Source organism: Lepidothrix coronata, unplaced genomic scaffold, assembly GCF_001604755.1.
Source record: "Lepidothrix coronata isolate B3197 unplaced genomic scaffold, Lepidothrix_coronata-1.0 Scaffold260, whole genome shotgun sequence".
NCBI classification, from domain to species: domain Eukaryota; kingdom Metazoa; phylum Chordata; class Aves; order Passeriformes; family Pipridae; genus Lepidothrix; species Lepidothrix coronata.
The window spans coordinates 752,965-780,159 of NW_016690440.1; the positions used below are offsets into that span (position 1 = coordinate 752,965).

Consider the following 27,195-nt stretch of genomic DNA (forward strand, 5'->3'; position numbering starts at 1 on the left):
AGTGGCCTGCGCCAACATTCACCAGCATGACTCTTCTAGGTACCTGCTCCTCTGTCTTCAGGTCTCCAAACTCCTCCAGGAAGGCTGTCTCTGAGGGAAACTGCTGTGGCTCCAGGAAATTTAAGAGGCTGAAGAGTTCCTCCACCGAGTTCTGCAGGGGAGTCCCTGTCAGCAGAACCTTGTGCTCCTGGGGACACACAGAAAAGAGGTTGAGGGCTCAGACCCATTGGCTGGGTCCAAAGTGTCCTAAGAGTGCAATGCTCTTTGTCTTCCAGCCTCAGAAGCACTCTGGGTCACCTGGGAGCACACACAGGCTGAAAGGCTCCCCTGGGCATGGTGACAGCCCTAATCAAGCCACAGCCACACCACACTGTCTTGTAGCTCCCAGGATGCTTCCCTGGACACGTTCCAGTCCAGCTCTGTGCAGCAACAACAGCCAAAACCTTGATCTCACACTGCCAACAGGCGTCAGTCCTGGCACAAGACCTTCAGGCGGGGCTGTGCTGGTGCCAGACGGGGACACTGACAGAGCCCAAGCCCCCGTGCAGCTGGGGGCAGAATGTCCCTCTTCAGGGCTCAGGAAGAACAAGAAGCAACATGGCCCAGAGCCATGCCATACCAAGGGGCAGGAGGGACCTGCTGCCAGGGCCAGCCTGAACAGGGGCAGGTATGACTGTGCACTGGGAACGAGGGGGAGCTTTCATTAGAGGTTCATCATGTAGGTACATGTGCAACGAAAGGAGATGGGGTCGAGACAACCCCAAGACCTGGGGACGTGAGGACTGGGTGATCCCTCAAGGAGAACGCTCTCCCTCCCAGGTCTGCTGTGGGTTAATATTCCACTCCAGTAAGAAGGAGTCTGTGATAGCTGCAGGGCACCAGTGCCCTGTCCATCAAAGGGCCCCCCTTCACTGGCACTGCTTTAGCGACCTGGATGGTTTTCCCCCAGCCTGGCATGGGGCCTGAGCCAGTGACAGTGGCATCTGAATGCTCAGTACGGCCATCTCCAGCCCACCCTGCTCCCAGGTGAATCCCAGGCAGGACATGCTCACCAGGGCCATGAGCTTCAGCCCCTCCAGGAGTTTGCAGTTCCTGTTCTTCAGGCGATGTGCCTCGTCAATGACCACACAGCGCCACTGGATCTTCTTCAGCTCCGGGCAGTCAGCAAGGATCATCTCAAAGGTGGTGATAACCACCTGGAACTTGAAGATCCCAGGGAGAGGGTTACCCTAGAGAGACAGAAACCAGAGCTTGACTCCTGCAGGGCAGCAGGACACTGTCAGACCCTCTGTCTGACAGTATCAGTATCTGGCTCTGAGCAGGGATTTCCCCAGAATGATTTCTCTTGAGCACTGGGTAGGTTCCTGCAAGCCTCCTTGCTAGCCACAGGCTGTTTTGTCTCCAAACTAGACACTGCTCCAGAGCAGACACATAGGCCTGGACAAGAACTGTGGCTGGGGCTCTGCTGTACCTTCCCCCTTCTGCATGAGTTGGGGCTGTTCACTCACATACTGCACCCTGAGGCCACGCCAGCAAAGAGTTCTTAAAAGGTCACCTTTCCCTCTCCAGGGGACAACAAGTTTCTCAGGCAGCTCAATGCTTCCCAAGTAAAGGGAGTCAGGGCTGGGGATGCATCCTGGGAATGCCGTGTGTGCCACTCACCTGTGTGTCCCTGTACACCATCTCGTACTGCTGGATCATCTGGCGGCTGATCTGGCTGCCGTGGTACACGATGGCGTTCATCTCCGTCCACGTGCGGAACTCCCGCTCCCAGTTCGTGATGGTGGACAGAGGAGCGATGATGAGGAAGGGGCCATGAATGCCCATCAGGAATATCTCTGAGAGGAACGTGATTGACTGGATTGTCTTCCCCAGCCCCATCTCATCAGCCAGGATGCAGTTCTTCCTGCAGAGACGGACAGCGTCAGGTGAACGTGGCTCTTGAGAGCCACCCTGTCGCCAACTCCTCGATGGGATGTCAGGCACATCCCTTCTACTCACACCTCTCTGACCCTGCAGCGTGGAGGGTGGGGTATATTGGCCACTATTGGTATAGTGGCCCAAACCTGTCTGGGTAAGCCTGACCATCCAACTTCTTGCAAGATCATGGATTCAAAGTCAGCATGAAAGATGCTGTTCTTCAGGTACGCAAGAGCCAGGGAAAGATGCATCTGATGGCCTGCTGCAGCTGAGAACATTCACATTCCTGCCCTCCTGCCACACTTGGGGTCACCAGTAGCCTGGCCAACACCAATCATCAGGTGTATCTTAGACCCATAGCTAAGCCCTACTACCTCCAAGACTCATCAGCATTTTCTAGGGAGAAACATTCTTAAAGACTCAGTTGCAAAGCTAAAGCAAACCCAATTTTTCTGGCAGCTGCCTGCCAGCTCCAGCACTTGAAGGACTCAGTGGCTGCTCTGTCAGGCCCATTTGTCCACTCTGCTCCCCAGTTCTGCTGTTCCCATGACAGCACACACCAAGGCCTGCTGCTAGCAGGACTGCTCCTGGGAACACAGGCCCCCAGCCCCTCCTCACCTGTTATACCAGTTAAAGAGCAGCCAGTTCATTCCCTCCAGTTGATACTCCCGCAGCTGGTTGCTGTTCTTGTACTCTCGGGACTTCTCCAGTTTCTGCCAGGACTCAGATGCTGGGCGCTCCTGAGAGGGGAGAGCAGGAGCAAGATCCATGGGAGAGGCCAATGACCAGAGAGGCCAGATCCTGCTGCTGGGGCTGTGCATCGGGACAACACTTCAGAGCAGTCCCTGACAGCTGAGTCACAGCAAGGTCCTGGCCTCCAGAGCCCACCCTCAGACCCTGACAACTAACCCACTCGGAGGGGAGAATACAGGGCTTGCACTGCAGCACCAGGGACAAGGTCAGCACTGCTGGACCATGGCACAACACAGCCAGTTCCTGTGCCAGGGAGCTGCCAGGGCAGAGAGCTGCCAACTGGGTACGTTACCTCTGGGTACGTTACCATGTGCTTGATTTCAGGAGGGATCTGGAGGGCTTCAAACTCTTTAATCTTCCCTGGGTCAACATCCTCCTCCAGCTCCCAGGTACTCTCCTCGTAGGGCAGCGAGCACCACTTCACCAGGTAGTGAGTCACCTCCTGCAGCACAGAGAGTCAGGCTCAGAGACAGGGAAGGTCAGAAGCCTTCCACCTACCCTGTGTCAAGGGTCTTCAGGAATTCAGGCTGCACAAGGAAAGGCTGGGAAGGCTCAGCATGCTCTGAGATGACCCACAATGCACACTGTGGGGCTGGGCCTCCTGCCAAGTCTGTCTCCCTCCCTCCGAGGGGCAAGAAAGTGATACAGCCACCCACCTCCCCAGTGTCTGGGTCCTTTGTGTGAGCCACCTCCAGAATTCGATCTACCTCCACGTAGTCCGGGTTGAACAAATCCTCATCAGGCTGTGACAGCAAACAGTAAAAAGGGAGAGTAAGTTCAAGGTGATTCCAGGGTGAACCAGATGGCAGGCAGGAGTAAACAGCTGCAGGGCATCTGTCCCCAGGATGATGCTAGCTGTGTGCAGCACACCAAGTGCCCTGGATGCAGGTACAGACATCTGTCTCTGGACAGGGAGGACACAGGAAGGCAAAGCTCTTCCTTTAGAGCAGTCACAGGCTTTATGCTGCCCTTGCTGTTAGGCAGGAATGTCCTCTCCAGCCTATCTGGCCCCAAGGTACAAGCCCTGAGCTGCCTGCTCCAGCTGATGTGCAGCATCCAGAGCTGTGATTGCCACAGCACAGAGCCATACTGCAAGGGGTGACCCCATGGTTTCTGACTCTGCCTCCCTCTTGCCCCACCTAGCACTAGTCCTCGGAGAGACACATGGCCTAGCACTTGGGAAGGAGAAAAAACAGGCTTCTATGCTCACAACTCCCCAAGCCCAGTTAGTCACAGGAAAAGAGCATGTGCTCCTTGATGAATTGTCAGTGGTACAGTGCATTCCAACACATGCTTTTTCTTTGCATCCTGACAAAGACCACAAACAGACTTGAGAGTGAGAAATCTGACACACGCCCCCAGCTTTCCAGCTACAATGGAGAAATTTTCATAGCCTACTGGCCTGATTTACACTTGTAAGGGGCAGTTTGAGGAGATTCAACAACTATCTCTGGAGCACCAAGATAAATTATAGAACACTTTTCATACTAAGCAAGATTAATCTGCTTATAGAGCAGAGCAGGCAGGAGCTGCTCTAAGCTGAGATATTTATAGCTCCCTCTCTCCCACAGCATCTCTGTTCCACCACAGAAGCACCCCCAGACCCACACGGTGCCCTCCCTCCCATTGAGCAACGCTTCCGTAGTTGGCAATGCCTGGCAAGTGTCACTTGTCACCCTGCTCATAATTCCGGCAGTGACACCACAGGTGTCCAGGCACTGTCACACCCCCTCAGCCTTAGCCCTGGTGCCTTTGGCCCAGGAACTGGTCTGGCCTTGGCAGGGAGGTGTCAGGGGCAGCACTCAGCTCCTGGCCTGCTCAGCCCCTGCCCTGGGCTCAGGGTCGTGCACTGCTCCTCCCTGTGCTCTGCTCTCACCTCTGTAAAAATATGTTTCATCTGAGCCTGCTTGTTCCGGAAGCGCTTTATCTTCTGGGAGATCCTGGGGTCCTTCTCCAGCTCCTCCAGAGTTGCCCACTTACAGTGGAGATAGGAGCTGTAGGGGAGGAAAAAAGTCACCAAATGTGACCAAAAGGCCTTTGGTCCCAATCCCATCCACCACACAGAGCAGCAGGGATCTGCTGGTGATCCAGAGAAGGTCCAACCCACACCTATGGCACCCTAAACTGGGGAAAGCTGTGGCTTTCAGGATCAGGCCAAGACCAAGCAGTGAAGATGCTGCAGCTTCCCTGTTTCCCACCACTATGGCTGGCTCAGGAGGACAGAGTCTGGAAAACAGGGATGCTGGGCCTGCAGCTAGGGATGGGATGGAGGTGGGAGCGCACAGTCCTTGCTCCTGCATGCACAGGGCCCACAGGGCAAAAAGCATCACAATACCACACGTACAAGTTCCTGTACTTGACGTAGAACTCCTCCGTCTCAAATGCCAGGCCTCCAGGATGAGCCTGAAACCAAGGAGAGGCAGCAACAGTCAGAGCCTGTGCAGAAACTGGGGAGGCGTGCTTTGCGACCTGGGTGCAGGCAGCCATCCCCTCCCTGGCCACAGGCCCCAGGGACTGAGCCCCAGGGACGGTGAGGACAGCCAGGCACTTGTTGTGCTGCTGCCCCGGAGGCATAATAGCCCTTGGGAACATGGTGTGAGACCATCCTTGACCATGGGGGACTCAAACACCTCCTGGGCATAAGCCCAGGCCTGACTCTCTCCAGAGGCTTTCTGGTACTCAGGATAGGAGAGGCACCACATTGATCCACGGCCCAGAAAGGTGGGCACACCCCAGCACTCCACCGTGAGAGCAAGAGCAAGGAAGAGCACGGCAGCACCAACTGCTGCTACGTCTCATGTCCCTGCTGCATAGGGCAGCCAGGTCCCGTCTCTCCTATGCCCACGGACCTCCAGCCCCACTGACATCTTTGCCACTCACCTCCTTCTGCACCATCCTGGAGGCAAGGATCTTCTCAATGATATTGGCATCATCCTCAGGAGGCTCCTGGGGACAGGAGAGGAGAGCTGTTTTCCCAGTTCATCACATGCCCTGGCACCTCCCTGCACAGAGCAGCTACTTGCCCCTCTCCCAGTCCACCAGCTGGGCAGACAGAGCTGGCACTGGGAGCTGGGAGAGCTGTGCCTGGGGAGCCCTTGCTGGGTGTGAGGGTGTAAGTGCTGCCTGCCCAGCTACACTCACCCTCTGCCCATCCTCCCTGGATAAGTCAGGCCACAGCATTGTTGGGTTTGCTGTATGGGTCCTTCCAGCTACACCAGGGCAGCTGGAGAGGGTGGCAACTCTCCCAGAAAAGAGGAGGGAACTTGGGCACTTCTGCCCTGAGACCCAAGGAAGGAAAAACATGCGCGTTTCCACTCCCAGGCACTCTCCATGCCAGATCTTGGACATGCCTTGGCCTTTATACAGCTCTGTAGTGCTGTATGGCCCCAAGGACCCCAGGAAAGCAGGGCTCTTGAGCCCTGCCACATGCACCCTCTGTTGCTGCCACCTGCCTAAAGCCTCAGGACACAGGCAACAGCATCTCACCCTACCAGTGTCCATGCAGCTCTTCCTGGTAGGCTCAAAGTGCTGCCTCCTTCCCTCTGCAGGCTTCAACTCTCCCCTGAGGGAATCACCCCTTGAGGCTGCAGATCCCCTCTGCGGGCACCCCAGGCTCCCAGCACAGCCCCTCTCGCTGAGCACACGGGCTTTGCTGGAGGTGCCCTAACACTGCCCTGCTGCCAGCCTTGAGAGCAGGGAGGGGGAGGCTCTCCTGGCTGCATCTGTGCCAGGACCAGCCCCACCAAATGCCAAGGGACAAGAGAGCTGGGCTTGTGCCCGTCTGTGCTGCAGAGGAGAGGCACGGGAAGACTCATGGGAGAGGACACACACCAAAAACATGGAGCTTGCTTGAGCATTAGAAATATCAGTTCTGCCCTGTCTGGGAGATGGTACAGCAGCAGGAGGAGCAAAGCACAGAGCAGAAAAGAGAAGGACTTTGTTCATCCCCTTCAGATGGAGGCAGAACCTGGTCCAAGGCAAAGCAGTCCTGAGGTGTAGCTTTGCAGACTAGAAGATTCTCAAAGAATGGCTCAGGGCATGCTGGGGAGGGACAGACACATGGGGCATCCCACACCACTCACCTGAAAGCGTCTGGGAAAGCCAAGACCATGCCCGGGGCCACAGCAACCCTTCCATCCTCAGCCCTCGACTGACTGCTGCCTTGGCACTACCCTCGTGTGCAGGGCAGGATGCTGGACCCAGCACCACAACACAGTAAGCAGGGGAACAGCAGGTCTGTCTGGGCCCTTAGCAGCCATCCGAGGCCCAGAGTGGGATTTCTGCCCTATTTGAGGAGCTCTGCCCCACGCCAGGGTAACATGGCTGAGGGGAGTGTGCAGAGGTGCTCCCACTGCAGACGTGCTCCCACTGCAGACACTGTGCAGTGCCCCTTCCCCCGTGCCCAGGCATCCACCCTGGCACTGCTGGGCTCTGCTTGACCCTGGCCTGGCACAAAGGGTTTGTGTGAATATGGTCAGGGGCACACCACAGTGCCTTGGAGCTTGGAGCTCCCACACTGCCCCACAGCCCTTACAATGGTCCATGGCTCATTGCTTGCTGTCTGAAGGCTGCTGGAGGAGCCCTGCACTGCCCCACAGAGATTCTGAGGACTGTGGCCAGGACCCAAGGGGAAAGGTGCAAGCCCAGGCCATGGAGAGAGCAGCATCACAGTCGCAGCACTCACATCCTGCCCTGCCAGGTCAGTTCTGACCCTGGGAGCAGCCATGGGCAGGCCCAGCTGTGCAGGCTGGCCAGGCCCCACAGCAGCCACCCAGCCTGGCTGCTACTGGACAACAGCCTTAATAACTCACCTGGAGCAGGACAAACCGAGATGGAAGTTCAGAACTGAGAGGAGAACAGAGTGGCAGCTCATACCTATCTGCTGCTTTGAAAATCTCACTTAGAAAGATGAGTGCCAGAAGCCCAGCTGGGACACAGCCCCAGGCAGAGCTGAAGCAGCACCCACAGCACGTCCTGTGGGTCCAGGCCAGGCATGGACCATCAGGCCAGAGCTTACCTAATGGCTGAACAACAGAGCTGACTAATACCCACCAAAGCTTTGGGAAGAGGGGACTACAGAGGGTTACAAGAATGCTGTGAAAACAACTAGTGACCATTATTAATATCTGGCAGATCTGTTAATGATCAGAAATGGAATGAGCTGCAGAATCCAACACACAGTCACAGGCAGGCAGGAAAGGGCCACCAGCACCCACCACAAGCCAGCACTGAACTAGTGGGCATAGGCAGCAGGACAGCAAGGCCCAAACTGCAGTGGTACCCGCTGGTCCCCGCCACATTGCCCGGCAGATCAGCTCAGCTGGCAAGTGTCAGGCTGGCATTGCTTTGTTCCAAGGCACTGATGGAGAGCAGCCGGGGCTGAAAATGATGACCTGGTACCTACAAAGTCCTCAGCTGGCAGAGACAAAATAATAGACTAATCATAGACAGGATCTACAGAGACTGGAGCCAAAGGTGTGCATGGGCAGTGGTTGGGTCACTTCTTCAGGGACGTGTCCAGTTATGTGACATGTTCCAGACGTCCTGTTCTCCCAGCAAGAGGGCAGCAGTCAGACCTGCACACCTCTCTTGCCCATCTCACAGTTCCTGCAAAGCCAGCCTGCACCCTTCCAGACAGACACACTCTCACCCCATCCTTGAGCTGGGAGCCCCTACTTTCCTGACCATCATCACTGACATCCCGGGACACGCTGCATGAGGCAGATCCCACACCCCCCATCCCACACCCAGCACTACCTCCGCCTGCCATGCCAGAGTAGAGGCAGAGAGCGCGGAGGTTCGCCCAGCTCCCAGCACAGCGATTGTCTCGCCGTCATCATCCACAACCTTGAAATCCAGGTCCTCATTGTACTTCCTCCTCTTCACCTGCCGTCCGGAGCGTCGTTTCTGTACACGGGATGAAAAAGGCAGTGCCAGGGGACACAGGCAGACCAAGTATCTCCTCCTTGCTTGAGAGGCAGAAAGAAAGCCCCAGGGCTGCTGGATGTTCAGGCTACCCCCTGCCCTAGCAGGACGGAGGTGGTGAGGAGAACTGGCTCTCCTTGTAGATAACCCCCCACCGTGGTGCCGAGGTCTCCATCCCGACCCACACAGCCCCATCAGTCCCCAGGGTGTGAGGCAGAGGAGCCCTGCAGAGACACAGAGCATACAGCTCCCCAGACTGCAGGGCCAACCTGCCTCCTTGTGCTGTGCCACGAAAGGGGAGCTGCCCAGAGTCATGATAGAGAAGGACACTCAAGGCTGAGGGACGTGCACCTAACCCTGGGCCATCAGCTGACAGAAGCCGGCCTTGGAGCCACACTGCTGAACATGCTCTCTGACCACTGCACCCAGGGGCCCAGTTCTTCTCCCACTCAAAGGCAGCTGGGATTTCCTCCACTGGCAGCAGAGGGCTTTGGACATACCTGGCTGTCAGCTGACTCCGCAGACTCCTCTGGGCTCTGTACGGATGGGCTCAGCAGATCCTGATCCAAATCCAAACTGTTTGCTGGTACCTCATTTTTCCTCTTCCCTTTCTTCTTCTTCTCCACAGGGGTGTCCTTGCTGCCAAGGCAGACTGACAGTTAGATCCTGTCCTAGGAATCCAAGGGGAGAGCCAGCAGGCACAGGGCTATGCTCCCAATGGATCACCCAGAGGCACCTCAAGGCTCCTGGGGCCTCCCCCAGCACTGGGGACCCCTAGTTTGTGATGCTCATTGATCACCACCAAGTGTTTCTCCATCCAGTTCCAGTACTGGGATGAAAGGGTCCACCTGCCCTGCCTGGGAGCTCCCACCAGCCGGGGAACAGCCCTACAGGGGCTGTAGGAGTTGGGGTTCAGTGTAGGCACAAAAAGGATGTCCCCACCACAGACTCCAGCAGGCCAGGGCAGCAAGGTGCCTGCTCCGATCACAGCACTCCCAACACTGGCCACACTGCTGGCCAACTCCTGCGTGTGTCAGAGAGCCCTGCCAGCAAATCAGTTTACCCCAGTAAACCTTTACACCAGTGCTGAGGACACAAGCTGCCCCAGATCATGGTTTGTCTTCCTGAGCCATAGCACTGAGTCCCCTCCTGAGACAGCAGCTGACAGACACTGGACTGTGCCTCCAGCCAGGGGAAGTTGAGCCCTGTGATGGCCACGAACGCTGCAGGTCTCACTCCCAAAGGTGCAATGGCCCATCACAGCAGATGGTTACAGAGGGGATTTGGGCTCTGCTCCTGTGAATCCCACCACCTCCCTGAAAAACAAGCGAAGATGAGCCCAGCCCCACGGCACACTCTCAAGGTAAGGGCCACCTGCAGCCCCTGTCACCCAGCACAACCTTCCTGTGCGAGGGAATGGGACCAGGACACACCAGGGTAAGAAACAACAGCTCCCAACGTGACTGTCCATCCTTATCCTCTGCAAGGAACACAGTTAAGGGAAAGACTCCAAAGTGCTGGTGCCTGTCCTGGGGCTGAGCAATACTCCCTTCCTCACTCCCAGCCCTGCCATCCATTCCCTCCACATCCCAGACCTGCACAGTGTCAGAGGAACAGTTAGTTTCAAAGCCATGTCAAGGTTTTAGGTCCATTTAACAGGAAAAATCATTGCTTGCCTGGGACTGTCAAAAAGTAAGGGTAAAAATCTGCTGTTTAGGCCAAAAATGCCCTGGTCATGCATCCACACTTGAATTAGAGGCCCTGAAAATGCTCTGTGAGCACTGCTTCCACTGAGCAATAACTCCCAAGATATTGATTTGTAAGTCACAATTAACAACTGTTTCATTCATGAATCAGTCATTTACTACGATTAGAAATAATTTAGAAGAAATTATGCTACCATTATCTGCCACTTAGAGGACTCCCAGCAATCATTCCATCTGCACAGAGTACTGACCCTGCCTGCTGCTCTCCCCTCCCCTCCCTGCACTGCCAGGGGCCCCCAGACACCTCCCCAGCTCCGTCCTGGGCAGGAGGCACAGGGGGACACACAGCTCTGTTCCCTGCACAGCTTCCACCTGACACTCCCACAGGTGGGTTTGCTGGGGGCTGACCCAGAGGGTGAAGCAAGTCTGAGATGAGGCTCGAAGAGAGGCTGTGGAGGCAGAGAAGCTGCAAGGAGGACGCATGAGCTAGGCTTTCCAAGCAGCAGGATTGGTACTAGGTCTTCCTGGAAGGTGCAGGTGAGCAGGAGGAAGCACAACAGGCTCAGGCTCCACTGGGACAGAGCATTAGGAATGTGCAGAGCCCTGTGGAACTCCCAGACTCCCACACACGGTTTCTTCTGGCTGCATGATGTGTTACAGAGTTATATTAAATGGTCTGCTTTGCACGAAGTGGCCTCTTCACCAGGGCTCTGCTGGTGCCCAGCACAGCAAGTGGATCATCCTTCAGCCCCTCCTGGTACACGCAGCCCCTGCTGTGCCTGGGCAGGAGGGCCAGGGTTTCCAGCTCTGCAGCTGGGCTTACTCTGCCACGAGCCCCATCTCTAGCAAGGTGTCCTGTCCATGGCAGGTCACATGGTCATGGGCTGCCCTGTGACCCTCGATGCCCTGTGAAGGTACTACTGCTGGCAGCCACAGGACCTGCCAGGGTGGCAACGAGCTCCTACGAGAGCCATGAATACCTTAAACGAGCACAAGCCTCCATGGTCTCCTCTTTCCCAGGTTTCCCCAGCTTTGGTCGGGTCCCACAGTTCCCGCTGCACGGGCAGACCTCTGTGAACTGCCTGTATGGCAGGTTCTTACTGGTGGAGCAGAAGTGTTAGTAGGAAAAGCTGCTAGCTGCATCCCTGATCCCAGGACCCTCCTTGGGAACCAATGCTGCATTTACATGGGCTTCATCCTTCCCTTTCCTGCCCCTCTCCTTCCCTCTCCACTTCCATCTCCCTGCTGCAGCCCTCATTGGGGCCTGGAGGAGCCCTTTCCTCACCCTCCTGGCACTGTCCATTTGATCCATCCATCCCCTATCTTCTCTGGCTCACCAGCCCAGGACAACGAACATGTGCAGAGCCCCAGGCTCGAGGAAGACCAGAAGTGACAGCACTGCATGGCTCAGGGAGCCGCTGGGGACGTGGCACCTGACTCACCCCGGTGAGCTCCCCAGACCTCCTCCTGCCCACAACCAGCCCACACCAATGGCACTAAAGGCCCCCCTGGTGCTGGCTGTGCAGCCCTGGCCTCTCCAGGATCTGGCTGTCAGTGAGCTCTGAAGAAGCAGGGCTGTGGAAGACCCAGGGCTCAGTCCTCGCCCTGCACACATGCCCTGGGCAGCCATGGTGGTAGGAAGGTGGGCAGATCCCACAGACCGGGAAACTCCATTCTGGAGACCATTTCCAGGGAAGTGTCCTCAAGAAGATCTACCAAATTGATGTTTTGTAACAAAGAATGATTTTGCTGAAAAATTCCCAGCTGGCTCCTGTAGTAACTGCATTTACAGTGCAAATATATTCAGCTCATGGATTATTTACAGTACATGAGGAGGGCTCAGTTCCAGCTGATGGGCCTGCTTTGTACAGGACTCTCCAAAACCACTTATTCTCGCCAGTCCACAACAGTAAACCAAATGACAGCGGTGCTGTTGAGACCTGCTCTGCTATGTGCACACATCCCCAATTAAAAAGAGATCAGAGCTTCTGTCCAATCAGCCTGTTAATTAAAAGGATGAGGAATTAGCGGAGGCGGCAGCGCTGGGCTGTGCAGTACCAGGGAGTCCTCAGGCCTCCCCCCACCGCTGGCCTCGGCTGCCAGCACAGCTCCGCAGCTGCAAGGAGGGACAGCTCCTGCCACCTGGGAGAGGGAGCCGGAATGGGATGTGCTCCACCATCCTCCCAAACCTGAGCTGAGGGAAGGCACACTGCCAGCCCTTGGGTGTGCGAGGAGCTTCACTTGCACAGAGTCCAGGGTCATGTTTTTCTCACTCACATACACTCTGCCCCAGCCCCAAAACAGGCATGACAGGTCCCCTGCCACACAGCACTTCGCTGTCCTGGTGGGACACCACCCTAAGGTCCCTTTTGCCCCAGGACACTTGGCATAAAGGCCACACCAAGGAGAGGCCAAGATTCTTTGGTCCTCTTATGGATCTGGGGTCTCACAGGGCCTCATCCCCAAAAGGGCACCTGTCTGTCCTGCCTGTGCATGAGCAGAGCTCACCCTGGCCTCCCAACTGGCACGTCCAGCCTGCAGCACAAGCAGCCTGCACATCCAGTGCCACTCTCCGGGCTGCAGCTCCTGCAAGCCCACAGCCCTGTCCACACCAGGCACACAGACACGGCCACACCACCACCCACCTGCTCTTCTTGGGTCTTGCTCTGGGGGCAGGCTCAGCGCTGCTCTTCTTGTCTTTAGGCTCCTTTGGGGCTTTGGGTTCCCGAGGTTTGCGAGGCTTCTTGGCCACCTCCCTCTGTTTGGGCTCCTTCGGCTTCTTGGACTCCTTCGCCTTTTTAGGCTCTTTTGGTTCTTTAGGCTCTCTCCTCCTCTTTGGTTTCACCTCCACAGCTGCTTTATCTCCCCCTTCCTGCTCTCCCAGATCCTTTTTCTTCCGTTTCTTCTTCACCCCTGTGCCCCCGCCCCCACTGTCCTGCATCCCATTCTGGGTGCTCGTCCGCTTCTGGGGAGCCCCACCGGGCTCCTCCTTTGGGCACTGGCACTGGCTGCCCGTGTTCGTGCCCGTCACTGTCACCTGGTGGGGCACCTCGTCCTGCTCCTCGCTGCTGGCAAAGGTGTCCTGTGTCTTGCACTCCCAGGCAGACGACATTGGGGAGAGGCTCAGCGCTTTTAAGGTCAGTGGCTGCAGAGAGAACAGAAAGGCAGTGAGTGAAGCAAATGGCACAGTTGGAAACAGCAGGTGCTGCGGGTGGAACCGCAGCCCCACAAGGCTCCAATCCCCCAGTGCAGCACAGCAGTGTCCCTCAGCACATGGGGACTACGGCTCATGGCCACCACGGGCAGACACAGCTCAACAGGGAGGACGTCCCTTCCCTGCCCAATGGAAGTGACAGATAGAGGCCTTTTGACCTCCCCACCAGCCCACGCAGGTCCCAAGCTGGCCCCAGTGTGTGCCCCAAACATAGTCCTGCCTTTGATCGGACACTCCAGACCTCGCTCTGCTGAGGCCAGAGAGACCCTTGTGCCCAGGCCACCTCCTGCCTGTTGCCCAGAGACAAGGATTGTCCCGACAGGGCAAGGAGAGGAAATTAAGGATGCCTTGCAGCCTGCAACAAGTGGGCACCAGCTCCATATGGGGCAGACCTTGGGGCAAAAGAGGGTTAGACTGGCACCTCTCCCGGGAGCTGCTGAGTGCTGGGGCTCCCTCCAGCCCAGGAGAGCAGAGCTGCCCTTCCTGCTACAGCTTCACTTCCAGAGAACTTTCCAGCACTGAACATTGAAAGGAATTCAGCTGCCTCCCTGACATGCTTGGCTGCGGCAGGCACGACCAGACAGCAGCATTCAGGGGCCCAGCTCTGCTCGAGTAGCCTGGTAAAGGCCCAGGCTCATGAGCAGCAACCTTGGCTCCTTGAGAGCAGCCCAGGCCAGGGGGCTGGCAGGAGACAGCCCAAGGAAGGGAGCTGTGGGTGACAATTCACAGTCAGAACAAGAAACATCTCTTACAGCAGCTGCCAAAGCAGGAGAGAGCAAGGGTTGCACAAAGGACTGGGCAGAAGCGCAGTTGAGTGCAGTAAGGATGGGGAGAGGAAAAGGTCGTGCTCAGCTTCAGCTGCTCAACTGGTCAGTTCCCATCCCCAGTGCCCTGGCACAGGCAGCACCTCGGTCAGCCCACTGCACGCTCTCCTCCCTGCCTGTGACCAGAGGCCACTGGAGAGCAGCTGAGGCCATGTCCAGCACCGATCCCGTGTGGCACTGCTGGGATACCTCCAGGTGCCCAGGCAGGTCTCTGCCCGCTGCCCTGGCAGCAAGAGCAGTCTGAGCTGCTCCTCTGACCACACAGTGGCAGAGCAAACCCCACAGCTCTCACAGGAGATAGCAAACTTCTCACCCACAACCACCTGATTAGCTCCTCCTTTTAATGCACGGCTCAGCCATGAGCAGAGGGAAGCAGCAGCCACTGCTGGGTTGGCTCATTGTGGGGCTGGCAAAGCAGCACCAGACCAAGCCCAGCAGCATGACCAGTGCTGGAAAGCTGGTCCTGTGGTGGCTGGTGGCTGTGACATGAGACAACACATGGGCCCATCCTGCCAGCCTGGAGGTGGTACCTCCTCATAGGGAGGCTGTGGGGCAGCAGGTGAGTGGCCCAGGAGGCGCCGGGCAGCACTGTGCCTGTGGGGACAGGGGCAGTGCTCGCCCTGGCACCCCACACCCACAGCTGCCCCAGGCCAGGAGTGCTGGTTCCTTCACAAGCAACTTCCCTGGTGCTGAGGTGCCAGTGCCTCTGGCAGCAATGCCTGGCCCTGCAGAACCCCAGCACCATCCAGTTCCTCAGGTACCTCAGAGCTGTGGGAGAGAATGTAAATCTTTCCATCTTACAGGCTGAGGGCTGGAGCCCATCCAGGGTGGTCTAGACACAGGGTGCTTTGTACACTTGGATTTCTGATTTGGATTAGATAAAAGCAGTAAATGAAACAGACTGCAAGGGGGCAACACCCCTGCAGCCACCCATGAGTGGGGCTGCAGGCTTGGCTGGCATTGGTCAGCACCCCTGCCTTGCCTGCAGCCCCCTGCAGTGCTCTGCCCTGGCCCTTGCTGCTGTCTTGGGATGGGGGAGAGCAAACATACCACCACATGGACCAGCCATCAAAGGGCACCCAAGCAATTGACGGGAATATATTCTGGGCCAGGTGAAAATCAGCACTATAGATGCTGCTTCCAAGCCCACTGGCTGTACAACAAGATCAGTCTCAGCCTTGCATTCCTCAGATCTCACAAGCTGAGGGTCAGCTGGAACAATTTAGAATCATAGAATCACAGAATGGCCTGGGTTGGAAAGGACCTTACAGATCATCTAGTTCCACTCTCTGCCATGTTGTTCAGAGCCCAATCCAACCTGGACTTGAACACCCCCAGGAGTGGGGCAGCCACAACTTCTCTGGGCAACCTGTTCCAGTGTCTCACCACTCTCACAGCAAAGAATCTCCTCCTAATATCTAATCTAAACCTACTCTCTCTTAGTTTGAATCCATTCCTCCTTGTCCTGTCACTACATGCTCTTGTAAAAAGCCCCTCTCCATCTTTCTTGTAAGCCCTGTTTAGGTACTGGAAGGCTGCAATTATGTCAACCTGAAGCCTCCTCTTTTCCGGGCTGAACAAACTGAATTCTCTCAGCCTTTCCTCATAAGAGAGGTGCTCCATCCCTTTAATCAACCTGGTGGCCTCCTCTGAACTTGCTCCAACAGGTTCATGTCTTTCCTGTGCTGAGGATCCCAGACCTGGAGGCAGCACTGCAGGTGGGGTCTCACCAGAGCACAACAGAAGGGCAGAATCACTTCCCTCATGCTGCTTTTGATGGAGCCCAGGACATGGCTGGTTTCTGGGCTGCTAGTGCACACAGATGGGGAATGTCCAGCCTCTCATGCACCAGCACTCCCAAATCCTCCTCAGCAGGGCTGCTTTTGATCTGTTCATCTCCCAGCCTGGATTGATAACTGGGAGTTGCCCCGACCCAGGCTTCCTTAAAGATCCAGCTCTGTCCCACTCCGTTGTCCCAGAGGGCAGTCTCCCAGGGGATCCCACTGACAATCTCCCCGAAGAGCGTGCAGTCTGCTTTCCTAATGTTCAGTGTCACTGCCTTGCCCTGGGATCCCTGTGGGCATCAGGCCTGCTGTGTCCCAGGAGCAGTGCTGGTCCCAGTCAGCAGCACTTGCCTCCAGCTGGAGCAGCCAGAAGCCTCTGGCACAGGCTCTGCCATGAACAGGCCATCAAATGCCAGCCTGTGGGACCAGGCTCACGGCCCGGGCTCGCACGGGTAGCAGACACACAGAGGGCAGGGAGCCCAGGCTGCTTCCCACCAAGCGCAGGCAAGTTGCTGCCAGCCCAGAAATCCTACTGCTCCCAAGGCTTCCTGGTTTGTCTTGAGAGGAAAATGCTCCATGTCATGCTTCTAAAGTCCACAGCAAGCTCTGGCCATCCACACAGGACTGTGCTGCCAAGTACAGTTTGCCATGAGAGCCTGGCTCACTGCCACGAGCCAGGGAATGGGCTTTTTCTACTTCCCCTTGATGAGGTTCAGTTTATCCTGGCTTCTTGTCAACAGGAAAAGACTAAGAAAGCAGTGCCAGCCTTATCTGTGCTCCTGCATGCCTCCAGAGCACCCTTACCACTTGCCTGCAGCAGCCTGGCTGGTTCTTTGTGCCAGGCAGGAGCTTACTGTGCCCGTGCTGCTGCCCCAGGGAACATCATCCCTACTTCCAAAGGATGAGAGGCTGAAGGGTTGGTGTCACGCTGATGGGGACACAGCACTGCAGGGAGGCTCTGCTGCAGCAGCAACCTCGGCCTGAGTGGCCTGAGACACGTCTCCATGAGCCACCAGGCTCATGGTGGGAATGGGCTACAGGGCATCTTGTCTGCAGCAGTGGCCAACAGCGACACGGGGGGCCAACACGCACAGCTGCAGGAGCCTAAACCTGGCAAACCGTACCCCTGGGACGCTCCTACAGTAGGCGGGCAAGACAGGCTGCTCTGTGCTGCTCTGCACCAGCTGGGGATGCTCTAGGCCTGTGCTCTGACCCTGAGGGGGCAGGAGTGGGGCAGGGCAGGCAGCACCTCTGTGCCCCGTCTGCCCAGGCTGGCCCAGCTCAGGATGTCCAGTGACAGGCTGCACCCAAACAATGACAAACCCACCTGTAACCCCAGGTGTCAAAGCACCCAGGGGTATTCAGTACTACAGACTCGTAAGGGATGGGGAAAACCCAAGAATTTTGTTTAAATCCTGCTGCCCTCCTAAGTGGCTTCTACTTCTCAGGGTATGAGAGGGTCTCCATGTCACCCACTCCATACAATTCAGTTTTGCCGTCCTCTCCCTGCAGAGCTCTCCTGGCCCAGCTAAGGTACAGCTGACACGTCACCCTCTCCTCGCAGGCGGACAGGGCCAGCTCTCAGACCACCTGCCTTATCCTGTTCTGAACCTCTTCCAACCCCATGGGCTATGGGGTGGCAAGAGGAAGCACGTAGCATCAGAGGTACCACAGCACAGCAGGAGGGTTTCTGCTCTGCTCCTTCTCCCTTTACAAACCACTGAATACACCTCTGGAACAACCTGTAGGCAGACACCAAACTCTCTGCCAGCATTTTACAGTCTCCTCCATGAACAGGGACAGCCTGCAGTGACGACATGTGCATGGCTGGTTCCCCCAAGGCTTTACTGGGCACACTCTGAGACTTTTCTCAACTTTTCAGTCTCCATTTCCATTTCAGCATCTCAGATGACTGCAGGAATCAGCCAGCACCTTTCTTCCCCAGTCCACACTGTGAAAGCTGTAACACCTTCCCTGTATTTTGCTTCCTTGCCTTTAACCAGTCACTAATTTACAGAAAGAGCTTTTGTCAGGACAACGCTTCTTTAAGAGCATTCAGTGAGAAACTTCCTCAACAGCTGGTTGGAAGCCCATGAGCCCTGCACCAGCCCAGCCCGACTTCAGTCCTGTGATCCAGTTATCTTTAAAACCCCTGGCAGACTGGAAGGACTAACTCTGCTTTGCAAAAGCCATGCTGACTATTTATCAGTGTAGTATTTTCAGAAATAAAGCGTTTATTATAATTCCTAACTATTTACTCAAGTGAAACTATTGGCCTCCAGTTTCACATTTACTCCCCCCTTCCCTTCCTGATGGGCAATGGCCCAAACATTATTAGCAATTCCCAAATATCATCAGGCTCCTTTACAATTCTGGAGTAAACACCATCAAAGCAGGTGGCTTGCGTTACTTTGCTCAAAAATGTCTTTATCAAACCCTTTAATTTAAGGGTAACTCTTTGATGCCTCTGGCATCAGAGATGGCTCTGGGTAGGGAGCCTTCCTGACTGAGCTGTTCTGCCAGTGCTGCGTTTCCACAAGCCCTCATTCAACGCCTTATTTACCCTGTGACTCCTCTTAAAGGCTTTTTAGTCCTGAGATGGTTGGAAAAAGATTTGCTATTAGATTCTGTGTCTTTAGTGGTTCCTAAAAATATATGTAGTCCTGCCTTGCTACAGGTTTACTTTTAAATTCACAGAGTATGTCTTCTTTTTCTTACTACAATTTTTTTTTAACTGAAGAGAAACATAGTTTTCCATTCAACTGCCCCTTCTACATGTCTTCGTACATGCCTACCTAAGCACACAGCTTTTTTGCTTCTGGGGTATTTTGCAGTGGGGGAGAAGTAAAGGTCATGACTTCCAGGTTTTGGCAGGTGATGCCCATCTCTAAACGTCTGGCAGCCAATACAAGCAGCCTCCGCTTCCTCAGAACACTTTTTATCCTTAGAACCCTGCCTTTGCACTGTCTCTCAAGTGGCATTTTTTTGGTGATGATTGTAATGATTTCATGTTTCCATAGTACACTTTAATGTAATGTTTGTAAGTTTTTTTATTCACAGAGGAATCTTCTATAAATTACATTTCATACAGTCCCTCAGCATCCACTGCAGCACCAAGTCTTGTCCCATGTGTCTAACTAGTGTCAAAGAGAAGATCAGAGCAAAAATGTTTGAAACTTCCCCTGAGAGCCGTGGAGGCTAACAGAGAGCACTTATAATTGCACAACCCATTTTAGGGCAAAGCCAGGGTCAGGGTGGGCCTTAACAGTGTGCTTTCTTTAACTTGAAATTCGTTTCATTTATAGTCTCGATTCCTGAGTTTTTATTCAGGGGTGGGGGGAAAACACCACTAGAAGATGGGAGGCAAAGCTGCTCCTACCTCAGGTCCTCGAAGGGCTCCCTCCTCTCTCCCAAACTGCTGAGCCTGCGAGACGCACCAGCCACCCCAGCCCATGAGGGTCACACAGCACCCCTGACCCTCTCCGAGCCCTCCAGCAAAGTTGGGCTCACAGGGATGTAAAGGGACTGTTTACAAACTCTACTTGGCACATGTGCAGGAGCTCAGGAGCAGTGAAGCTCAGCAGTGTTACCTCATACCTGCTCAAAGCAAGGATCAGCTCAGGCCAGTGGGACTGCCTGTGGTCTGAACCGAGTATGAAACCCTTGCTTTCTCCCTCACCTGCCTGCCCCACATACCTGCAAAGGGAAGAGCAGAGAAGAGGAAACTGCAAAGAGAAGGGGGGTGGGGAAGAACGAGGGAACTGGGGGCAGGACAGTGCAGTTAGGGACAGGGGGCCAGGATGACACTAGGATGTTATGTGATGAGAGTCCTAAGAAGCAAGTGAGACTGGAGAGCAGCAGGCAGCTTTGGGTGAAGACAAGAGAAAACTGGGCCCAAGCACCTGGGAGAGGTACAGCGGGAGAGGTACAGCAAAAGAGGTCAAGCTTGGCTGGATGGGGCAAAAGATTCTGCACCTTTTGCCCAGCCAGGAGGGAATCATCACACATCCAGAGCCCTGTTCCCTCCATGGCCTGCAAGACCCTGACTCCAAAGCTCCTGGGTTCCCAGCCCATGGTCAGTCAGCCTAGCAACATCTGCTGCCCCATAAAGGTGGCACTGATTACACACGTTACGCACTTGCCATGGGATATTTGGGAGAGACAGGAGCAGAGGTTCGCTCCCCTGGACCCACGTGGCAGAAGTCGGGACATACGACGGGGATGAAGCGGATGTTGGATCAACACTGCTGGATGTTGGAGCCTCTTCACCAGCCAGCATCACTCCTGATCCATATCCAAACCCTGCAGTACTGCACGCGTTTGGGCGCAGGAAGAGGAAAGGACCAACAGCTTCATGTCCACCTCACTGCCCATCCTGCAGACCTTCCCCTCCAAGAGCACAGTGTTCCCAACAGAGCAAAGCTCTGCCACAGCCTCGGGACCTGAATGGCAGCTCCGTCCAGCAAAGAGGCCACAGCTGAGAACTTCTCATGGTTATAGCCAAGAACAGATCCAGCTGCCCTGGCTACTAGGCTCAAGACAACATCCACACAACACACTCTTGCTGGGCAGTGTGACCACAGTCAGCATCAGTGGCCATGCCACATGCCACCCTGCATCCAAATGCCAGGACCATTCAAACCCCATTTGCTGCAGGCTTGGCCAGGCTTTTCTACAGTCCACCAGGAGAGCCCCAAAGAAGCCCTGCATTTGGGTCTAGAGCATGGCTTAAACCCCAAAGAGATTTGTTCTGTACATGGAGTGTCCACAGGGACCCTGACTGCAGAGGCCATCAAAGGTTTCCACGCTCTTTAGGCAGAGACTGATGCCCAGGTGTGGCCCAGCACCCCTGCTGCTTGGCTTCCCCCCACAGCACTGACCAAAGCCACCGTCCAGGCTGCCACTGCACCCGCAGCCCAGGATGGGCACCATGACACAGCTCTGCCTCCCTGAGATGGTCACACTGCCTGCCCCCAGCCCAGTTTCTCTGCACAGCTGGCTGCAGAGCCCGACGGGAGCAGAACAGGCAGCTTCTTTCACAGAGGGTTTTGGCAGAGCCAACCTCTGCACCCGCTGCCATCCCTGCCAGTGGCATGCACAGCATGAGCTGTTGTGTTCTCGTTGCTGGATGTCCGCACCCCTTGTTTCCAGCTCTTAATGCAATGCAGCAGAAGCTAAAAATACACAAGTGCCACCTTCCATCATGTCTCTGAGCAGGCTCTGCAGTCACCATGGGATGTGCATGACGGAGGTGGGGCCTGGCTCTGTTCCCGAGACGCTCCTCCATGATGCAGCCTTCAACTACGGCCAGAAAGCTCCGTCTCGTGACCAGGACAGCCCTGGCAGTGGGACATGTGTTTCCACTGCACTGGAACACGGCACAGGTGGGGCAGAGGACAACACTGCTGCCCTGGGCTGTCCAGGCTGTCCTCCCTGCTCAGTCCTCTCTGTCAGAGTGGGAAGGAAATCAAGGAAAGAGCATGGGAAGAAAGCCTGTGCAGCCTTTGGACCATGGGGGAGGACCAGGTCCGATGCTCCTGGGTGCAAGAAAAGAGTATCCTGGCAGCTCACTGCTCCCCCTGCCCTTTATCCTTATAGAGCAGGTGCCCAAAACTCTTCCATGCACCCAGCTCCAAAGGTCATCACACCTGACAGTCTCATTGTGACAAAAAGAAGCCCAGTATGGACCAGCAGCCCACGGACACACCTGGGACAGATTCACAAGTGCCCTTAGGCTCGGATGGCTCCTGTCTCCTTGCACTGCCTCTCACTGCTCAGGACCCTGCTCCTGTCCCAAGGAGCTCCAGTAACAACCCTCAGCAGCATTTGCAGCAAGCAAAGCTCACCTTTTGCTTAAACAGACCCATAAAATTTAGGAAAATCCTTCATTTTATGCAGTGAGTGCTTGAAGCAAAGGCAAGCAGAGCTCCCATAGATCCTCCCACAGGCCTCCCTGCTGGAAGGGCTGCCCAGCAGCCACACAGTGCCTGCAGCCCTGGGCTGTTCCCCACTGCATTCCCACACTGCCGGTCGCAGACCACAGGGGATTCCCAACCACCTCAAAGCCCAGGCTGAAGAGCCAGAAGAGCCCTCCAGAAGAAGGTGGGAGCTAAGGGGTCACAGGGTTTTCAATCTCTCCATTTCCAAGAGGCAAGCTATGCTGTTCAGCTCTCACAGTCCATGCAGGATGGGAGCATTTCCATGAATGTAGAATAAGGAGATTTACAGGCACTGTGGGATAACTGCATTTGTTTTAGTTCCATATTTCTCAGGTTATTCAGCAAGTCAGAGCTTGACAGAAATAAGGAATACAAGACCTTTCAGTGCCCAGGGACAACCAGGACACAGACAGGAGAGGCAGCCCAGGGAACAATGGTTTTGCTGAGCCCTCTGAGGAATCCATCGCTTGTCACTGCTCTTGGGGGTAACCAGGCACCCCTGTCTCACCTCTGCCAGCAGACAAGGCACCCTGCCACGAAAACTCCTAAGTCATGAGGCAAGTGACAGGTTTCACAAGTTAGTCACAGCTTGGTGACAAATCCACCAGATTTTCATGCCTACTAAGGAAGAAGAGTCATGCAAACACAGACCCCGCCTGTGCTAACAACAGCCCCTCAGATGGTGCACCAGCTGGCAGTGCCCAGGAACTCTGTGCAGGCAGAGTGGCACTGCTGCGGGGGGCACCAAGGGGGCACAGAGAGGGGCTCCTTCCCAGACAGCCCAGCTCTCCAGCCCAGGTTTCCCAATCCACTGGCAGTGGACATGGCATGACAAGGCATTGGCCTAGGGCAGCCAAGGGCTTGGCAAAGCAAGAGAGGACACGCATTACTTGTTTCCAAAGGCAGCTGGCAGCTCTCCTGCCATCCCTCAGCAATATGATGGGTGCCAGCATTTTGCCAGCCTTTTCACCCATGGGCTTGAACCTACACCTACATGACAACCAACATGGAGCTTCCGCAGGTGAGAGGCTGGCAGGGAGACACATATGGAAACGCATGACCCTTGAGAGCCCTGGGAACCACACAAGCATCTCATTTTCTCCACAGACTGCTGAATGGAAGGCAACAGCCTCCTTGGTGCCATGAGAAGTCTGTTTACAAGGTGTGGGAGCTCCTGGGCTCAGGTGTGCAGAGTGATGTGGAATGGCACCTCTTGCTAGTTCTGCCCTCAATGCCACTCTGCTGAGCATGACAGGGAGCCCTTCACCACTGCAACCAGAAACCCGCGGTGCCCCCAGGAGCCTTGCTTGGCCAGGCTTTCTTCCAAACACCAAACTTGGGAACACTGCACCCCACCCCGCGACATGCTGCAAGGATTGTCCTACACTGCTGCTGTCTTCAAGAGCTCAAGAGATGAGCAGCTGGACTTCTACCCCTCCCTGCTCACACTGGCATGTCTTTATCTCCCTCACAGATTTTATCTTCAGGGGCAGTTACACAAAACAATTCAGCAGTTGAGCCCTCTAGAATCTCCAAATGCTGGTGGAAGGTGGTTCTGCTGTGCTTAAAACCCACATCATCTCAGCAATCACATTTCCACAGCAGTCAAACCTGCTATTATTAGCCCAATGAGTGGTGTGGACTTCTTACCTGGGCTTCACTACCAGAGCAGGGAGATCACAGACCCATCCCCTAAAGCACCTCACTCTCCTCCAGGCCTTGCCCTGCCCCATCAGGAGCGATCCAGCCGTGCTGGTATGCAAGACCTGCCACGCTCCCCTTCTCCTCCTCACCTTGAAGCTGGCTCTGCTTTTTCACAGCATCTTTAGGACACACTGATAAGCTCACTACTTCCCACAGTACTGGTGGTCTGTCCACACACACCTTCCAATATCCACAGCAGTTGCTTTGCTGCAAACCCAGAACAGCACACTCACCTCTTCCAAACCCTTCCCTCCCTTCCTCATCCCATCACCCTGCCATGGTGGTGTGATCTGGAGTGCCCTGAGCAGCACACGCTGCTTTCGGAGCTGGTTAGAAATGGTACCGGCTCATGCTCTCAAAGAGATTTATTCCTTAACTCTGTGTTCAATTTAATGGTTTCCCATTAAAAGCAGCACAGACACAAATTAGCTCTGGGCAGACCAGTTTGTTTTATACCTCCAGCAATATTTCAGCCCTGCAGGCAGAGTGAGGCTCCACACATGTAACAGGTCCTTTCCCCTCAGCAGAGCGCCGACGGTCAGGCTCTTCCCCTGCACATGGTTAATACAGAGACCACTGGCTCATAAATCTCCTCTGGGAGCAGCAGGTTGTTAAGATCTGATGCGGCAATTCAGAAATGGCAGCTTGGTGGGATGGAATTTTTTCTGAGTAAAGGAAGAAGATTCCCTGGCCAAGCTCACACAGCTCCCAGGCATGATCTTCCCCAACCTCCCAGCTGGTGTTAGTCCTTTGGTATCATGTTAGTAACTGTAATCACAGTAAATGTGTGGTTTTGTAATAAGATACCACCAAGAACCAATACTATGGGCTTTGAGGCAAAAGAAGGGCTGCTCCTTCACTGGGGACAGCACCAAATCAAGAACACTTCCACTACTGAAGACAAAACCCACCTTGATCAATGGCCCGCTCTGGGTTGCAGCTCAGATGAAATCTCAAGGTGCTGAGTTGCAACCTTGTCTGGAAATGCCAGAACCTTTCCCCATCCTGGCCTCCTTCCCACCACCCATCCACTGCAACAATTCCCACACAGCACACAGGACATGGTCCCCAGCCTTGCCAGCTAAGTTGGGAGAAGGAGAGAGGGTCACAAACCTGCTTTTCTTTTTTCTGTATTTTCATTATCATCAAATCTGGGATGAATGTTATTTCTGCAAGACACAACACAAAAAAAAATTCACAATGACGAGACTGGTGAACCTGAGGCACTCCATCCTTCCACTCACCCCTCCAGGAGGCCGAGCCAACCCCAGTGCTGCCCAGAGCAACAAAGCTGACGGAGCGAAACACTCTCAGGGACAGCTCTGGGGACATCTGCTCTGCTAAGCCACGGCAAGGAGCCCAACCACAGATCTCCCCACAGCTCGGTGCTACCTGAAACCCACTGGGCAAGACCAATCTGGCAGTCACAGTCTCAGCAAGAACTGGCGCACCCAGGGCTAGCAGAGAACACATTCCAACTCCCCAGAGCCCCAGACACATCCCAGGCCCCACTGAGAGACTTACTGGATGCCAAAAACTCTGCAGCAAGCAGGGGGACACAGTAAATAAACAAAGCACTCTGCCAAGCAGCAATAACAGCAGGAGACACAGAGAGGATGCAGGAGCTTGAGGCAGGCTGCAAGCCCTGTGACCACGACCAGGGAAGAGCTGCTATGGGGATAAGGATGGGGCAAGCAAAGAGGGCAAGAGAAATGCTGGCAGACAGCATCTCCCCACAAGCTGCAGCAGCCCTAGCGCAGCACTGGGGCTGGCTGTGTCCTCAGGCCTGTGCCCCTGCAGCACCGGAGGATGCTGTGTGAGCACCCACCTCACAGCCCACAGGAGCAGCATAACAGGCCTGGCCAGAGGGGATGCAGTTTCAAGCCCAGCTCTCAGCAGCACCTTAGTGCTAGAGGCCTGTATGACCAGGTCCCCACACTGTCCCCCTTTGGAGGAGGGGACCAATGAGGGGTCTGTGGCAATGCAGCACACCGACAGCTCTCTGGGACAAAAAGACTCTTCCTTAAGGGCTCCTGCAACTGGTGGCTGTGGTCCAGCTTGGCCAGCAGCACGTTTTAGCTCATCTCTCCATGATGGCTACAGCTTCCTGCAGGCATGGTTGGAGCAGCTCTGCCCAAACGCAGAGACACAGCACCCAGCACACCCTCCACGGGCTGTCACGCACACTGAGGACCAGGCTGGCTGGTGAGCATTCACCTGCCCAGGCCTGAGTCCTCTGGGGACTGGGCATAGGTTGGACACTGCCAGAGTCACAAGAAAGCTGGGCTCTCTGCCTTCCTCCTGACGGTGCCGTGGCAGTAGGGAGGCCAGGAGCAGCCCCAGAGAGGGCGCACACAGGGCCGGCATTGGAAACAGCACCAATTCTGGATGGATGGGACTACAGCTCCCCAGGATGAACATGCTGTGACAGTCAAGGGGGCAGGCTGAGGTCACAGTCCCATGCCTGTCCCACAGCAGCCTCAGCCACAGCACACACAACAGAGCTGTCAGCAGTAGATGCTTTTTGGGCAGCCGACCCTCAGCAGTTGTCTGCCCCACAGTGTCAGCAACGGGTGCCAAAGAGCTCTGAAGTATTTGACAAGTGTTTTAGACACAAATCTCACAAACACCTGCCTCTCCTTTCCCTCCTGTACCATGCAAACCCCACTCCACAAGCCATGAGCTGTCAGACTCACTGGGCACGAGGGCACAGCTCCCACCACCTCCAGCCTGCAGGCCGGCCCCAGAGACCCCCCATCATGTCTCCCCTCCCCAGCAGGAGCACCCTGCTAGGCCCAAACCTTACCAAAACCCAACAGGCCCTACAGCTGGGCAGTGCTTAGGCCAGTGTGAGGGGACATCTGCGTGCAGATGCTGGTCCATGGCACACACCCACCACACCAAGGAGAAGAGGCAAAGGGTTCTAACTCTGGTCCTGGCTACATGGTATGGGCCAGGCCAGCATGGCTCATTTCTAAGTCAGGCTTGGTGGGAGCAAGGCAAAGCACCCAGTGCCACCACCTGAGCAGGGAGGAGTTTGATGGTATCTGTGGACAGGATGAACAGGACTTCTTTCTCATGACTAAGCCTGTCATGCTGTACCGCTCCAAATGTGCCCCAGAAGGGCCCAGAGGACACAGGGCTGGAAGACATGCAGCTGCAGCAGAGGTGCCCTCCAGAAAGGACCAGGCAGAGATTTCAGTGGCCACAGCAGCTCAGAACAATCCTGCTGGGCTCCAGCAGAGAGCAGTCCCATCCCAAGGGTGTGCCTGCAGCCAGAAGTGTTGGAGACCTGGGTTTGGTTTGTCTTTTATGGTGGCTTCTGTGCTGCAGGAGGCTCCAAGGTGCTCAGCTTACCCCTCCTTGCCAGCAGCACTCAAGTGCACTGGTCTTACCCCATCAGCCCCAGCTGGCACCCAGTAGGGC

At 55.4% G+C, this 27,195-nt stretch overlaps 1 protein-coding gene across 14 annotated transcripts in view; it reads right to left on the reverse strand.

The window, feature by feature from the left end:
- The window catches only part of CHD6 (chromodomain helicase DNA binding protein 6), an 89,023-nt gene that overhangs the window by 31,769 nt on the left and 30,059 nt on the right, over nucleotides 1-27,195 (reverse strand). For 9 of the 14 annotated variants that reach the window (XR_001878180.1, XM_017835574.1, XM_017835575.1 and 6 more), the window contains 13 exons: nucleotides 24,883-24,938; nucleotides 12,950-13,449; nucleotides 9,099-9,237; nucleotides 8,431-8,580; nucleotides 5,554-5,619; nucleotides 5,018-5,076; nucleotides 4,550-4,667; nucleotides 3,330-3,416; nucleotides 2,966-3,115; nucleotides 2,539-2,660; nucleotides 1,663-1,906; nucleotides 1,053-1,229; nucleotides 44-187 (listed from right to left, as the gene is read on the reverse strand). Coding sequence is in view for 13 of the 14 variants with exons in the window: in XM_017835570.1 (XP_017691059.1) it covers nucleotides 44-187; nucleotides 1,053-1,229; nucleotides 1,663-1,906; nucleotides 2,539-2,660; nucleotides 2,966-3,115; nucleotides 3,330-3,416; nucleotides 4,550-4,667; nucleotides 5,018-5,076; nucleotides 5,554-5,619; nucleotides 8,431-8,580; nucleotides 9,099-9,237; nucleotides 12,950-13,449; nucleotides 24,883-24,938 (2,012 nt within the window). In the remaining variant the exon portion in view is untranslated. The remainder of the gene's footprint in view (nucleotides 1-43; nucleotides 188-1,052; nucleotides 1,230-1,662; nucleotides 1,907-2,538; nucleotides 2,661-2,965; nucleotides 3,116-3,329; nucleotides 3,417-4,549; nucleotides 4,668-5,017; nucleotides 5,077-5,553; nucleotides 5,620-8,430; nucleotides 8,581-9,098; nucleotides 9,238-12,949; nucleotides 13,450-24,882; nucleotides 24,939-27,195) is intronic. The other 5 variants (XM_017835572.1, XM_017835581.1, XM_017835573.1 and 2 more) reach the window with 2 other exon arrangements.